This window comes from Ciconia boyciana, chromosome 28 (genome assembly GCF_034638445.1).
Source record: "Ciconia boyciana chromosome 28, ASM3463844v1, whole genome shotgun sequence".
Classification (NCBI taxonomy): domain Eukaryota; kingdom Metazoa; phylum Chordata; class Aves; order Ciconiiformes; family Ciconiidae; genus Ciconia; species Ciconia boyciana.
The window spans coordinates 1,915,684-1,930,260 of NC_132961.1; the positions used below are offsets into that span (position 1 = coordinate 1,915,684).

The following is a 14,577-nucleotide window of genomic DNA, read 5'->3' on the forward strand; positions in this document are numbered from 1 at the left end:
CGGGGGGACAGGGAGGGGACACGGGGGACAGGGAGGGGACACGGGGGATGGAGGGGGACATTGGGGGGCACTAGAGGGGACAAGGAGGTCGGCGTGAAGAGGGACATGGGGGACAGAGAGGGGACACGGGGGACACATGGGGGGCACGGGGGGACAGGGAGGGGACACGGGGGACATGGGGGGACATGGAGGGGACAGGGAGGGAACATGGGGGCACACGGGGGACATGGGGGACACGGAGGGGACACATGAGGGGACATGGTGGGACATAAGGGACATAGGACACGGGGGGACAAGGAGGTGGGCAGGGAGGGGACACGGGGGGACAGAGAGGGGACATGGGGGGACACAGGGACACAGAGGGGCACATGGAGGGACGGGGGGGACAGGGGGTCAGGGACAGGGGGACACTGGGGGACAACGGGGTGACATAGAGGGGGACAGGAGGGGACACTGGGGGACACTAGAGGGGACAAGGAGGTGGACGTGGGGGGGACACAGGGGAGAGGGAGGGGGACACGAGGGGGACATGGAAGGGACACGGGGGGACAAGGAGGTGGGCAGGGAGGGGACACGAGGGGACAGAGCGGGGGATGTGCAGGAGGAACAATGTGGGACGTGGGGGCCACCATGTCCTCGACCTGGGCCACCACCAGCGTGTCCCCCATGGCCGTGGCCACCAGCCGGTGGCCTTGATGGTGCCACCTCCCTCCTGCCCTGTCCCTTGTCACCAGCAGAGCCCGGTCCCCTCCTTCCCTGTCCCCGAGGTCCCGCTCTCCAGGCTGGTGCCACCCCTGTCCCCTCTGTCCCCTCCCCTCGGTGGCCCCCGGGCTGGGGTGTCACCAGGAGCTCCAGTTGTCCCATACTGGGAGACGGGACCGGACCCAGCGTGTCCCACCGGTGCCACCTCCACCTGCGGGTGACAAAGCCCGGGCCACCGGTGCCACCTCGGTGGCCCCTGGGCAACCTGGTGTCCGGCGGGACCTGCGGGCTCTCTCGGTCGTCCCCAAGGTGTCCTGGACCGGGGCGCGGTTGTCCCCAAGGTGGACGTCCCACGCTGATGTCCCTCCGTGGTGGCACCAGTGTCCCACCAGTGAAGGGGCTGAGGGGACAACTCCACTGTCACCCAGGTCACCCACGGTGACACGTGTCACCCGGGTGTCACCGTGTGTGGCGACGGGTGTCACCGTGCCTGGACACGTGTCCCCTGGGTGTCACCGTGTGTGTCCACGGGTGTCACCGTGCCTGGACACGTGTCCCCCGGGTGTCACTGTGTGTCCGAGTGTCACCGTGTGTGTCCACGGGTGTCACCCTGCCTGGACACGTCCCCTGGTGTCACCATGTGTGTCCACGGGTGTCACCCTGCCTGGTCATGTGTCACTCAGGTGTCACCGTGTGTGTCCACGGGTGTTACCGTGCCTGGACACGTGTCCCCTGGGTGTCATTGTGTGTCCAAGAGTGTCACCGTGCGTGTCCATGGATGTCACCCTGCCTGGACACTGTCCCCTGGGTGTCACCGTGTGTGTCCACGGGTGTCACTGTGCCTGGTCATGTGTCACTCGGGTGTCACCGTGTGTGTCCACAGGTGTCGCCCTGCCTGGACACATGTCCCCTGGTGTCACCATGTGTGTCCACAGGTGTCACCATGCCTGGACGCGTGTCCCCTGGGTGTCACCGTGTGTCCACGGGTGTCACCGTGCCTGGACGCGTGTCCCCTGGGTGTCACCGTGTGTGTCCACGGGTGTCACCGTGCCTGGACGCGTGTCCCCTGGGTGTCACCATGTGTCCACGGGTGTCACCCTGCCTGGACACGTGTCCCCTGGGTGTCACCGTGTGTGTCCACGGGTGTCACCCTGCCTGGACACGTGTCCCCTGGGTGTCACCGTGTGTCCACGGGTGTCACCGTGCCTGGACACGTGTCCCCCGGGTGTGACCGTGTGTGTCCACGGGTGTCACCGTGCGTGTCCATGGATGTCACCGTGCCTGGACACATGTCCCCTGGTGTCACCATGTGTGTCCACAGGTGTCACCATGCCTGGACACGTGTCCCCTGGGTGTCACCGTGTGTGTCCACAGGTGTCACTGTGCCTGGACACGTGTCCCCCGGGTGTCATCGTGTGTCCACGGGTGTCGCCGTGCCTGGACGCGTGTCCCCTGGGTGTCACCGTGTGTGTCCACGGGTGTCACCGTGCCTGGACGCGTGTCCCCTGGGTGTCACCGTGTGTGTCCACGGGTGTCACCGTGCCTGGACGCGTGTCCCCTGGGTGTCACCGTGTGTGTCCACGGGTGTCACTGTGCCTGGTCATGTGTCCCCTGGGTGTCACCGTGTGTCCACGGGTGTCACCGTGCCTGGACACGTGTCCCCCGGGTGTCACCATGTGTGTCCACGGGTGTCACCGTGCCTGGAGACGTGTCCCCTGGGTGTCACCGTGTCTGTCCATGGGTGTCACCGTGCCTGGACCTATGTCCCCTGGGTGTCACCGTGTGTGTCCACGGGTGTCACCGTGCCCGGACGCGTGTCCCCTGGGTGTCACCGTGTGTCCACGGGTGTCACTGTGCCTGGACACGTGTCCCCCGGGTGTCATCGTGTGTCCACGGGTGTCGCCGTGCCTGGACGCGTGTCCCCCGGGTGTCACCATGTGTGTCCACAGGTGTCACCATGCCTCGACACATGTCCCCTGGGTGTCACCATGTGTGTCCACGGGTGTCACTGTGCCTGGTCATGTGTCACTCGGGTGTCACCGTGTCTGTCCACGGGTGTCACCGTGCCTGGACCCGTGTCCCCTAGGTGTCACCGTGTGTGTCCACGGGTGTCACCGTGCCTGGACGCGTGTCCCCTGGGTGTCACCGTGTGTCCACGGGTGTCACCGTGCCTGGACCTGTGTCCCCTGGGTGTCACCGTGTCTGTCCATGGGTGTCACGGTGGCCGGCGGTGGGACTGGGGGTGTCCCCTGGGTGCTCCACTGGCCTCCGACGGGGCGGGCGGAGACGCGGGGACACAGAGGGACCCGCAGGTGACATGCGTCCGGGCCAGGTGACACCCGTGAAGACAGGCGGTGACACACTTGGACGTGCATGGTGAGACGTGGCCACAGATGGTGACACACGTGGACACATGGTGACACCCAGGGGACATGTGTTCACAGAGCGTGACACAAGGTGACACAGGGTGACACGTGTCCAGGCACAGTGACTCCCGTGGACACACACGGTGACACCTGGGGGACACGTGTCCAGGCAGGGTGACACCCGTGGACAGACACGGTGACACCCAGGGGACACGCATCCAGGCAGGGTGACTCCCGTGGACACATGGTGACACCCGGGGGACAGTGTCCAGGCAGGGTGACACCCGTGGACACATGGTGACACCCGGGGGACAGTGTCCAGGCAGGGTGACACCCGTGGACACACACGGTGACACCCGGGGGACACACGTCCAGGCAGGGTGACACCCGTGGACACACGGTGACACCCGGGGGACACACGTCCAGGCAGGGTGACACCCGTGGCCACACCCGGTGACACCCGGGGGACACGCGTCCAGGCACGGTGACACCCGTGGACAGACATGGTGACACCCGGGGGACACGCGTCCAGGCACGGTGACACCCGTGGACACACGGTGACACCCAGGGGACAGTGTCCAGGCAGGGTGACACCCGTGGACACACGATGACACCCAGGGGACACGCGTCCAGGCAGGGTGACACCCGTGGCCACACCCGGTGACACCCAGGGGACAGTGTCCAGGCACGGTGACACCCGTGGACACACGATGACACCCAGGGGACACGCGTCCAGGCAGGGTGACACCCGTGGCCACACCCGGTGACACCCGTGGCCACACCCGGCCACACCCGAGTGACCCCCGTCCCGCGTGGGGACACCCGCCGCGCCGAGCACCGCGCCCGGCGGACCCCGCGCTCCCCCCTCCCTCCCGGAACAATGGCGCCGCCCACACGGGGACGCTCCCCCACTCGGTGCTCCCCAGGCGCGCTCAGCCATTGGCCGGCGCGACGAGCTCGACGCGCCTCCCATTGGCTGGCTCGGCGAGAGGGGCGGGGACCTCCCCGCCGGCCTATATAAACCGGCGCTGGCGGGCGCCCCCCTCCTTTCCGCCACCGCGGCCGCCGCGGAGCTGAGGTGAGGCCGGGCCCGGCAGACCGGGACCGCGACCGGGGCCGGGTCGGGGCTCAGGCCGGTTCCCCCGGCGAGCCGGGACTGGGGACAGCGGCGGCGGCGAGGCCCGGGCCAGGCAGCGGCCTTGTGCGGGACCTCCAGCCGCTCTGCGCATGTGCGGGGAACATGGTGTGGCCGCGATAGCGCATGCGCTGGCCCCTTCTGGGGCCGCCGCGGCGCATGCGCGCGGCGCAGAGGCTGAGCGCCTCCGGGCCGCATGCCGACGCGCGCATGCGCAGAGCGGAGGGGGCCGACACGTGTTGTGTTGGGGGGCTCGTTTTGGGGGTCCCCGGCCCTTGGGGGGTCCCAGCCCATGACACCACCCCGGGGGGATTTGGGGTACCCTGGATCCTCACGGGGGCTTTGGGGATCCCAGCCCATGACACCACCCCAGGGGGATTTGGGGGCCCGGGACCTCCATGGCAGCTCGGGGGGTCGCACCCCATAGCGTTGCCGTGAGGAACCAGTAAGGGGGTGATCAGACCCCCCCGGCTATGGGGGGGCTGGAGCCTATCATCGCTTCAGGCCTTAGAGCCCCCCAAAACCACCCCCCCCTCTCACTAAGGGGCCAACAGACCCCCCCAGATAATTTGGGGGGGGGGGCGACACACACTCAGTTATGGGCAGCAGCTTCCAGCAGAAATGGGGGGGCCCAATTCCTTCTTGGGGTGGCTGTCCCTCATTTAGGTAGCCCCCTTTTTGGGGGGGGAGCCCCAAGAGCAGGGCCGACACCCTAAATCTGCTCCCCCCCTCCAAAAACACCCCAGCCCCCACCATGCCGGTTGCCCGGAGCTGGGTTTGCCGCAAAACCTACGTCACCCCTCGCCGTCCCTTCGAGAAATCCCGCCTCGACCAGGAGCTGAAGCTCATCGGTGAGTTTGGGGGGCACCAGGGGATTGAGGGGGGTTTGGGGGGCACCAGGGGATTGAGGGGGTTTGGGGACCCCCTGACCTCTCCCCCCCCACTTCTCCCAGGGGAGTATGGGCTGCGGAACAAGCGGGAGGTCTGGCGGGTCAAGTTCACCCTGGCCAAGATCCGGAAGGCGGCGCGGGAGCTGCTCACCCTCGACGAGAAGGACCCGCGACGCCTCTTCGAGGGTGAGTTGGGGGCACCCCTTTTCCCTGCCTAGGGACCCCCTTTCCCTCCCTGGGTCCCCTTTTCCTGCCAGCTTTGTTTCCACCCCCTTTTTCCTCCGTTTCCACCCCCTTTTCCCTCCGTTTCCACCCCCTTTTCCCTCCGTTTCCACCCCCTTTTCCCTCCGTTTCCACCCCCTTTTTCCTCCGTTTCCACCCCCTTTTTCCTCCGTTTCCACCCCCTTTTTCCTCCGTTTCCACCCCCTTTTTCCTCCGTTTCCACCCCCTTTTCCTCCGTTTCCACCCCTTTTTCCTCCGTTTCCACCCCTTTTTCCTCCGTTTCCACCCCCTTTTCCTCCGTTTCCACCCCCTTTTTCCTCCGTTTCCACCCCTTTTCCTCCGTTTCCACCCCTTTTCCTCCGTTTCCACCCCCTTTTCCTCCGTTTCCACCCCTTTTCCCTCCGTTTCCACCCCCTTTTCCCTTTTTTCCTCTTTTTTCTTGCCCCCCCTTTCTCCCCCCTTGGGGTCACCCCATGTTTCTGTCTCCTCCCCCTTTGCTCCCCTCCCTTCCTCCCTCCCCGCTGTTTTTCCTCCCCTCGTCCCCCTTTTCTCTTCTGGCCCCCATTTTCTCGCCCGTCCTCTCCCTTTCTGCCCCCTCACCCCCCACTTTGCCCCATCTCACCCCTTCCCCCCCCCGGTTTCTCCCCTTCCCCCCCCCGGTTTCTCCCCCTTTTTCCCCTCGCTGTTCCCCCTCTTTCCCATTTCACCCCATCTCATCCCTTTTTCTCCATTTCCCCATTCCCCCCCGTTTCCCCATTCCCCCGCTACTTCTCCCTCACATCTCTCCCTGTTTCCCCATTCCCCTGCCTTCCCCCACTTCCCCCTACTTCCCCCTACTTCCCCCGTGTTTGCCCATTCCCCCGCCTTCCCCGTTCCCCCCACGTTTCCCCATTCCCCTTGCCTCCCCCTCTCCATTCCCCCGTTTCCCCATTCCCCCGCTACTTCCCCCTCACTTCCCCCCGTTTCCCCATTCCCCCGCTACTTCCCCCTCACATCTCTCCCCGTTTCCCCATTCCCCCTGCCTTTCCCCCCATTCCCCCGCTACTTCCCCCACTTCCCCCGTGTTTGCCCATTCCCCCCACATCCCCCTGCCTTCCCCCGTTCCCCCCACATTTCCCCATTCCCCTTGCCTTCCCCCCCACTTCCCCCGTGTTTGCCCGTTCCCCCCCCACATTTCCCCACTTCCCCTGTTTCCCCACTTCCCCACTACTTCCCCCCCACTTCCCCCGTGTTTGCCCATTCCCCCACCTTCCCCCGTTTCCCCATTCCCCGCCACTTCCCCCCCCACTTCCCCCCGTTTCCCCATTCCCCCCCACTTCCCCCCACTTCCCCCGTTTCCCCATTCCCCCCACTTCCCCCCGTTTCCCCATTCCCCCGCCACTTCCCCCTCACTTCCCCCTTTTTCCCCATTCCCCTGCCACTCCCCCCACTTCCCCCTGTTTCCCCATTCCCCCCACTTCCCCCCCCGTTCCCCACTCCCCGCCACTCCCCCCACTTCCCCTGTTTCCCATTCCCCCATTCCCCCCATTCCCCCGCATTTCCCCCCCATTCCCCCCCATTCCCCCCCCTACTTCCCCCCCCACTTCCCCCCTGTTTCCCCATTCCCCCCCACTTCCCCCCCTGTTTCCCCATTCCCCCCACTTCCCCCCCACTCCCCCCCCGTTTCCCCATTCCCCCCCACTTCCCCCCCGTTTCCCCGTCCCCCCAGGGAACGCGCTGCTGCGGCGCCTGGTGCGCATCGGGGTGCTGGACGAGGGGAAGATGAAGCTCGATTACATCCTGGGGCTGAAGATCGAGGATTTCCTCGAGCGCCGTCTCCAGACCCAGGTCTTCAAGCTGGGCCTGGCCAAGTCCATCCACCACGCCCGCGTCCTCATCCGCCAGCGCCACATCCGGTAGGGGCCCCCCCACAAAAAAAAACCACCTGAGGGGCCCCCCCAAAACCTGAGGGCCCCCCCCCCCCGCCCCAGCTCGGGGGGGCCCCCCCCGGCGAGGTCGGCAAGGCTCACTGCGGCTCCGCCGTACACCTTGCGAAGGGGACGGGGTCCACGCGCAGGTAACCCCCCCCCTCCCCCTCTTTCACATTTTGGGGGGGGCCACACGCTGCCAGAGCCCCCCCAAAACTTTGGGGGGGGCTCATCTGGCTCTACACCCCCTCCCCCACTGTTTCTCCAGCCCCCCAAGTCTCACAGCAGCCAGGCACCCCACAAAGGGGCTGGGGTCCATGCCCAGGTGACCCCCCCCTTAAATTGGGGGGGCTCCCCTTAAATTGGGGGGCTCCCCTTAAGTTGGGGGGCTCCCCTTAAATTTTGGGGTGCCCCTCGCTTCCTCAGATATTGGGGACCCCCTCAGCCCCCTTCTTTTTTTGGGGGTACATGCAGGTGTTTCCCCCTCCCTATATAGGAGCTGGGCTCCCCAGGGCAGGGTCTCCCCACGATGGGGTTGGGGTGCTGCCCCCCCATTTTTGGGGTGCTGCCCCCCCATTTTTGGGGTGCTGCCCCCCCATTTTTGGGGGGCCCTTTCTCCATCCCCCCCCAAGACTCGCTGCAGCCAGACTCCGCAAAGGGGCTGGGGTCTGTACCCAAGCGATCCCCCCTTAGATCTTGGGGGGCCCCCCCGAAATCTTGGGGCCCCCCCTGAAATATTGGGGGGCCCCTTAACTGTGGGGACCCCCTTTTTTTGGGGTACACTCTTCACAGGTGCTGCTCCCTCCCCATTTTGGAGCCGTTTCCCAGGGCAGGGTCTCCCCGCAGTGGAGTTGGGGTACGGGGGGGGGTGTGTGTGGGGATTTTTGGGGTGCTGCCCCCCCCGTATTTTTGGGGTGCGGAAGCAGGTGGTGAACATCTCCCCCCATGCTCCAGCCCCCCAAGTCCGTCTGCAGCCAGACACTCTGCAAAGGGGCTGGGGTCTGCACCCAAGTGACCCCCCCCCTTAAATTTTGGGGGGGGCCCCCTAAAATATCGGGGCCCCCCTAAATCTTGGGGGGGCCCTTTAACTGTGGGGACCCCCTTTTTTGGGGTACACTCTTCACAGGTGCTGCCCCCTCCCCATTTTGGAGCCGTTTCCCAGGGCAGGGTCTCCCTGCAGTGGGGTCGGGGTGCCTGGGGGGGGGGGGTGGTACCGGGGGGGGGTGTGTGGGGGATTTTTGGGGTGCCGACCCCCCCCCTTTTTTTGGGGTGCCCCCCAGGGTGCGGAAGCAGGTGGTGAACATCCCCTCCTTCATCGTGCGCCTGGACTCGCAGAAGCACATCGACTTCTCGCTCCGCTCCCCGTACGGGGGGCCGCCCGGCCGCGTCAAGCGCAAGAACGCCAAGAAGGGGCAGGGGGCGCGGGGGGGCGAGGACGAGGAGGAGGACTGAGCCCCCCAAAACTGGGGGGACCCTGGGGGTGAGAGAATGGGGGGTTTGGGGGCTGGGGGTGTGGCAGGGGTGGTGGGGGGGGACGGGGTTTGGGGGTTTGTAGGGGTGGGGGTGAGGATGAGGACTGAGCCCCCCAGAATTGGGGGGACCCCTGGGGTGAGAGTAGGGGGGTTTGGGGGGGCTGGAGGATGAGGAGGAGGACTGAGCCCCCCAAAACTGGGGGGACCCCTGGGGTGAGAGAATGGGGGGCTGGGGGGTGTGGCAGGGGTGGTGTTGGGGGATGGGGTTTTGGGGGTTTGTAGGGGTGGGGGGGGTGAGGATGGGGACTGAGCCCCCAAAATTGGGGGGGACCCTGGGGTGAGAGTAGGGGGTTTGGGGGGCGGGAGGATGAGGAGGAGGACTGAGCCCCCCCCCTCCAAAATTGGGGGGGGACCCCTGGGGTGAGAGTAGGGGGCTGGGGGTGGAGGTGTTGGGTGGGGAGGGGGTTTGGGGGCTCTGTGGGGGTGTCAGGGGATTGGGGGGCTGGGGGCCCTGGGGGTTTGGGGTGAGGGGGGCTGTTTTTGGGGTGCCGGAGGTTTTGGGGTCTTGTGGGGGGGGGTCACGGGCTTTGGGGGGCACAGGGGGTTTGGGGTGAGGGGTTTTGGGGGATTTGGGGAGGGGGTTCGGGGGGCTGCTTTGGGGCCCCCCATGATGGCAGCACTGGGCGCTGAACCCCTGACGATCTCTGTGCCCCCCAGGGCCTTGACACCCCGGGGGGTCTGAGGGGCCCTGGGGGCCGGGGGGCTGGGTGGTTTTTGGGGGGTCCCCGCTAACACACCCCCTTTTTTGTCCAGGTCCCAGCTCCCGCGCGCCGGGGTCCCCCCGGGGGGTCAGCGACAATAAACGGAATCGTCCCACGGGGGTCTCTTGTGTTTTGGGGGCCCTCGGAGGCTTTGGGGGCCCCCAGTTTTAAGGGGGTCCCCAACCTTGGGGGAGGGGTCCAGAGCTCTCACTTTGGGGGTGGGGTCCCCAGTCTCGGGGGGGCATCCAAACTCCTCAGTTGGGGGGGGGGGGCAAGCTCCTGGGTTCCTTGGAGGGGTTTTGAGGGGGTCCCCCAATCTTGGGGGTTTTGGGGGCCCAAACTTGGGGGGTCCTGACCCTCTGTTTTGGGGCGACCCGGATGCCTGGGTTCCTCAGAGGATTTTGGGGGGGGCCAGACCCTCAGTTTTGGGGGGCCCTGAGCTCCTGGGTTCTGTGGAGCGGTTTGGGGGGGGTCCCCAATCTTGGGGGTCCCCAGACCCCTCAGTTGGGGGGCAGACACGTGGGTCCCCAATCTTGGGGTTTTTGGGGGGCCCAAATTTGGGGGTCCTGACCCTCTGTTTTGGGGTACCCGGATGCCTGGGTTCCTCGGAGGGGATTGGGGGGGGGGTGGGGGTGTCTGGATCCCTCAGTTTTGGGGGGGCCCCAAGAACCTGGCTTCCCTGGATGTTTTGGGGGGTCCCCAATTTTGGGGGGCCCTGAGCTCCTGGGTTCCGTGGAGGGGTTTTGGGGGGTCCCAACTTTGGGGGCCCAGGCCCCTCAGTTTTGGGGGGGGGGGCAAGTGCCTGGGTTCTTTGGTGGTTGGGGGGGGCCCGAACTTTGGGGGTGTCCTGACCCCTCAGTTTTTGGGGGGAGGGGCTGAGCACGTGGGTTCCTCGGAGGGGTTTTGGGGGCCCCAAACTTGGGGGGGGGGGGTCCAGACCCCTCAGTTTTGGGGGGGGAGGGGCAGACACCTGGGTCCTCAATCTTGGGGTTTTGGGGTGGCCCAAATTTGGGGGGGTCCGGATCCCTCAGTTTTGGGGGGGCCCCCAGCTCCTGGGTTCCCTGGAGGGTTTTTTTTGGGGGGGGTCCCCAATCTTGGGGTGTTTTGGGGAGCCCCCAACCTTCGTGTTTCTTTTGGGGGGGTGGTGGGTCCCAACCCGGGGGTTTTGGGGGGTCCAGACCCCTCAATGTAGGGGGCGGGGCGGACGCCTGGGTCCCCTGGACGTTTTTTGGGGGGGGGGGTTCCCAACCCTGGGGTTTGGGGGGGCCCCGGAAGCTCGGGCAGCCCCTCCCCCCCTCCCCGGGAGGGCAGCCCTGCCACACTCAAGATGGCGGCGCCCATCCGCCGGAAGCTTTGCATCACGTGTTAGGGCGTCTACCAATGGCTGCGTGCTTCCGGGGTGGAGCCGCGCTTTGGCTCCGCCCCCTCGCTGTTGGCGGGAGAACGCGTCTTCCGCGGGGTGAGCGGGGCCGGGGGGGTCCCTGCTCCGGGGGGGGCCCTGAGGGGCCGGGGGTGCAGAGGGGGGTGGGGGGTCTAGGGGGTGTCCCCGCCGTCTGGGGGGGTCGGGGGTCCTGAGGGGGTGGGGGGTCGGGGAGCCCCTGAGGGAAACCTGAGGGGACCCCGCGGCCTGTGGGGGTCTGTGAGGGGTCCCGGGGGGCTCTGAGGGATCCCGCGATCGAGGGGGTCCTGGGGCAGGGGGGTCTCTGAGGGGATGAGAGGGTTTGGGGGTCCCCGCCATGGGGGGTCTCTGAGGGGATCCGGGGGCGGCTGAGGGGGCTCGGAGGGGTTGGGGGGTCCCCACGATCGAGGGGGGTCCCGGAGGGCTGAGGGTTCTGGGGGGTCCCTGAAATTGGGGGTGTTCCTGGGGGGTCCCTGAGGGGCTGGGAGGTCCCTGAGGGGTCTCTGAGGGGCTGGGGGGTCCCCGTGCTCTGGGGGTCCCTAAGGGGCCCCTGCAATGGGGGGGTGTTCCTGGGGGGTCCCTGAGGGGTTCTGTGTGGGGCTGGGGGGTCCCTGCGATGGGGGGGAGTCCCTGAGGGCTCAGGGGGCCCCGTCACACCCCCACAACCCCCCCTTGTGCCCCCAGGATGGAGGGGAAGCGGCCGGGGACGCCCGGGGGCCCCCCCCAGGCGAAGCGCTTGCGGGGGGCGGCGGGGGGGGCGGGGGTCCCCTCCCAGTTCGAGGAGGAGCTGGCGCAACTGGAGGAGCTGGAGGCCGAGCTGGCGGCGGAGAGGGCGGCCGAGGAGCCCCCCCCGCCCCCCGAGAGCCAGCCCCTGGGTGAGCGGGGCTGGGGGGCAGAAAGGGGGGAGTTGGGGGGCAGAAAGGGGTGCTGTGGGGCAGGGTGGGGGAGCTGGAGGGAGCTATGGGGCAGGATGGGGATGCTGAGGGGTGCTGTGGGGCAGGATGGGGGAACTGGGGGGTGCTATCGGGCAGGCTGGGAGAGATGGAGGGAGCTATGGGGCAGGATGGGGATGCTGGGGGGTGCTATGGGGCAGGATGGGGGAGCTGGAGGGAGCTATGGGGCAGGATGGGGATGCTGGGGGTGCTATGGGGCAGGATGGGGAGCTGGGGAGTGCTATGGGGCAGGGTGGGAGTGCTGGGGGGTGCTATGGGGGTGCTGGAGTGAGCTATGGGGCAGGATGGGGGAGCTGGAGGGAGCTATGGGGCAGGATGGGGATGCTGGGGGTGCTATGGGGCAGGATGGGGAGCTGGGGAGTGCTATGGGGCAGGATGGGAGTGCTGGGGGTGCGATGGGGGTGCTGGAGTGAGCTATGGGGCAGGACGGGGGTGCTGGCAGGCAGGATGGGGATGCTGGGGGGAGCTATGGGGCAGGATGGGGACGCTGGGGGGTGCTATGGGGCAGAATGGGAGTGCTGGGGAGTGCTATGGGGCAGGCTAGGGAAGTTGTGGGGCAGAAAGGGGTGTCAGGGGAGCAGTGAGGCAGGACAGGTGTGCTATGGGGCAGGATAAGGGTACTGGGGGGCACCATAGGGGTGCTATGGGGCAGGATAGGGGTGCTGGGCACCAGGTTGGGGGTGTTATGGGGGAGTTGTGGGGCAAAATGGCATGCTGGGGGGAACAGTGGGGCAGGATAGGGGTACTGTGGGGTAGGCTGAGGGTGCCATGGGGCGCTATGGGGCAGGATAGGGGTGCTGGGGGCCAGGTTGGGGGTGCTATGGGGGAGTCATGGGGTAGAGTGGGGTGCTGGGGGGAGCAGCGGGGCAGGATAGGGGTGCTATGGGGCAGGCTGGGGGTGCTGTGGCGCGCTATGGGGTGGGCCGGGGGTGCCGTGGGTCAGGACAGGCTCTGCCCCTCCCCCCAGGGAGCCAGTTTGTGGGGGAGGTGAACCCCAAGTGGCGGCGCCCGGCCCTTCCCCCGCAGCCCCCCGAGAGCCTCTGCTTCCTCCAGCTCGACATCGACCACTACGTCGGTCAGCACCCATGGGCCCCCCCCAGCACCCATGGGCCCCCCCAGCACCCATGGGCCCCCACCACCACCCATGGCCCCCCCCCAGCACCCATGGGGCCCTGGAGGGGGCACCCAAATCCGGGGGGGGGGGGGCGTGATGGGGTCCCCCCAGCACCCATGGGGCCCTGGGGGGGGCACCCAGATCCCTGGGGGGGGCACTTCTGGGTCCCCTGAGCACCCATGGGTCCCCTGGGGGGGCGTGATGGGGTCCCCCCAGCACCCATGGGCCCCCACCACCACCCTTGGCCCCCCCCCCAGCACCCATGGGGCCCTGAAGGGGGCACCCAAATCCCTGGTGGGGGGGGGGGCGTGATGGGGTCCCCCCAGCACCCATGGGGCCCTGGGGGGGCACTTCTGGGTCCCCACAGCACCCCTGGGTCCCTGGGGGGGGGGGCACTTCTGGTCCCCTGAGCCACCCCTGGGTCCCCGGGGGCGGCGTGATGGGGTCCCCACAGCACCCCTGGGTCCCTGGGGGGCACCCACATCCTTGGGTCAGTGGGGGGGCACCCCTGGGTCCCCTGAGCATCTTTGGGTCCCTTGGGGGGGCACCCGGTCCCGTGGGGGGGCATGATCGGGTCCCCTGAGCACCCTTGGGTCCCTGGAGGGGGGGCACACGGGGCTGTGCCCCCAGGCCGGGGGTCACCCTGCCCCTCCCCCCAGGGTCCCCTCCCCGGGATGCCGGGGGCCACCGTGGGCCCCGTCCCCGTCCTGCGCCTCTTCGGGGCGACGGCGGCCGGGCACAGCGTCTGCCTGCACGTCCACGGCTTCGCCCCCTACTTCTACGTCCTGGCCCCCCCGGTGAGGAGGGACCCCCCAAACCCCCTGGGCACCCCCAAACCCCCCGCACCCCCAAACCCCCGGGCACCCCCAAACCTCCAGGCACCCCCAAACCCCGCGGGCACCCCAAACCTCCAGGCACCCCCAAACCCCCCGGGCACCCCCAAACGCCCCCAGGCACCCCCAAACCTCCAGGCACCCCCAAACCCCCGGGCACCCCAAACCTCCAGGCACCCCCAAACCCCCCCGGGCACCCCCAAACGCCCCCAGGCACCCCCAAACCCCCCGGGCACCCCCAAAGCCCCGGGCACCCCCAAACCCCTCCCGGCACCCCCAAACCCTCCCGGCACCCCCAAACGCCCCCGGGCACCCCAAACCCCCCGGCACCCCCAAACGCCCCCAGGCATCCCCAAACCCCCTGGGCACCCCCAAACCCCCAGGCACCCCCAACCCCCCTCCCCCATCTGGGGATTCTCTACTGGCTCGTGCAGGGGTCAGTGCCCCCAACGCCCCCCAACACCCCCGGCCCCCTAAAACCCCTGAGCCCCCAAAACCCCGCTGGGCCCCAAAACCCCCAACTCCCTCCCCCCCCCCATCTTGGGGTTCTCCACTGGCTCATACAAGGGTTGTGCTCCCCACGGGGCACGGGGGGTCAGTGCCCCCAAAACCCCCCTCACACCCCCAACCCCCCGAGCCCTCCCAAACCCCCTGAGCCCCCAAACCCCGCTGGGCCCCCAAAACCCCCCAACTCCCTCCCCCCCCCCATCTTGGGGTTCTCCACTGGCTCGTACGAGGGTTGTGCTCCCCACAGGGCACGGGGGTCAGTGCCCCCAAAACCCCCCTCACACCCCCAACCCCCCGAGCCCCCACCCCCCGAGCC

General features: G+C 68.0%; 2 protein-coding genes and 1 non-coding gene across 4 annotated transcripts in view; all 3 read left to right on the forward strand.

The window, feature by feature from the left end:
- The window catches only part of RPS9 (ribosomal protein S9), a 56,177-nt gene extending 47,503 nt beyond the window's left edge, over window positions 1-8,674 (forward strand). For both annotated transcript variants that reach the window (XM_072847772.1, XM_072847774.1), the window contains 4 exons: window positions 4,950-5,054; window positions 5,157-5,279; window positions 7,024-7,210; window positions 8,503-8,674. In XM_072847772.1, the coding sequence (XP_072703873.1) occupies window positions 4,958-5,054; window positions 5,157-5,279; window positions 7,024-7,210; window positions 8,503-8,674 (579 nt within the window). In that variant the 5' untranslated portion in view covers window positions 4,950-4,957. Of the gene's footprint in view, window positions 1-4,949; window positions 5,055-5,156; window positions 5,280-7,023; window positions 7,211-8,502 lie in introns of those variants that run through there.
- A 679-nt stretch (window positions 8,675-9,353) lies between these two features.
- Window positions 9,354-9,443, forward strand: LOC140644737 (small nucleolar RNA SNORD88). Its single transcript, XR_012039829.1, has one exon. It is a non-coding gene; the product is annotated as a small nucleolar RNA SNORD88 (small nucleolar RNA).
- A 1,382-nt stretch (window positions 9,444-10,825) lies between these two features.
- The window catches only part of POLD1 (DNA polymerase delta 1, catalytic subunit), a 38,523-nt gene continuing 34,771 nt past the window's right edge, over window positions 10,826-14,577 (forward strand). Inside the window, 3 exon segments of the mRNA XM_072847770.1 lie at window positions 10,826-10,914; window positions 11,539-11,729; window positions 12,775-12,882. Of these exon segments, the coding sequence (XP_072703871.1) occupies window positions 11,540-11,729; window positions 12,775-12,882 (298 nt within the window). The 5' untranslated portion in view covers window positions 10,826-10,914; window position 11,539.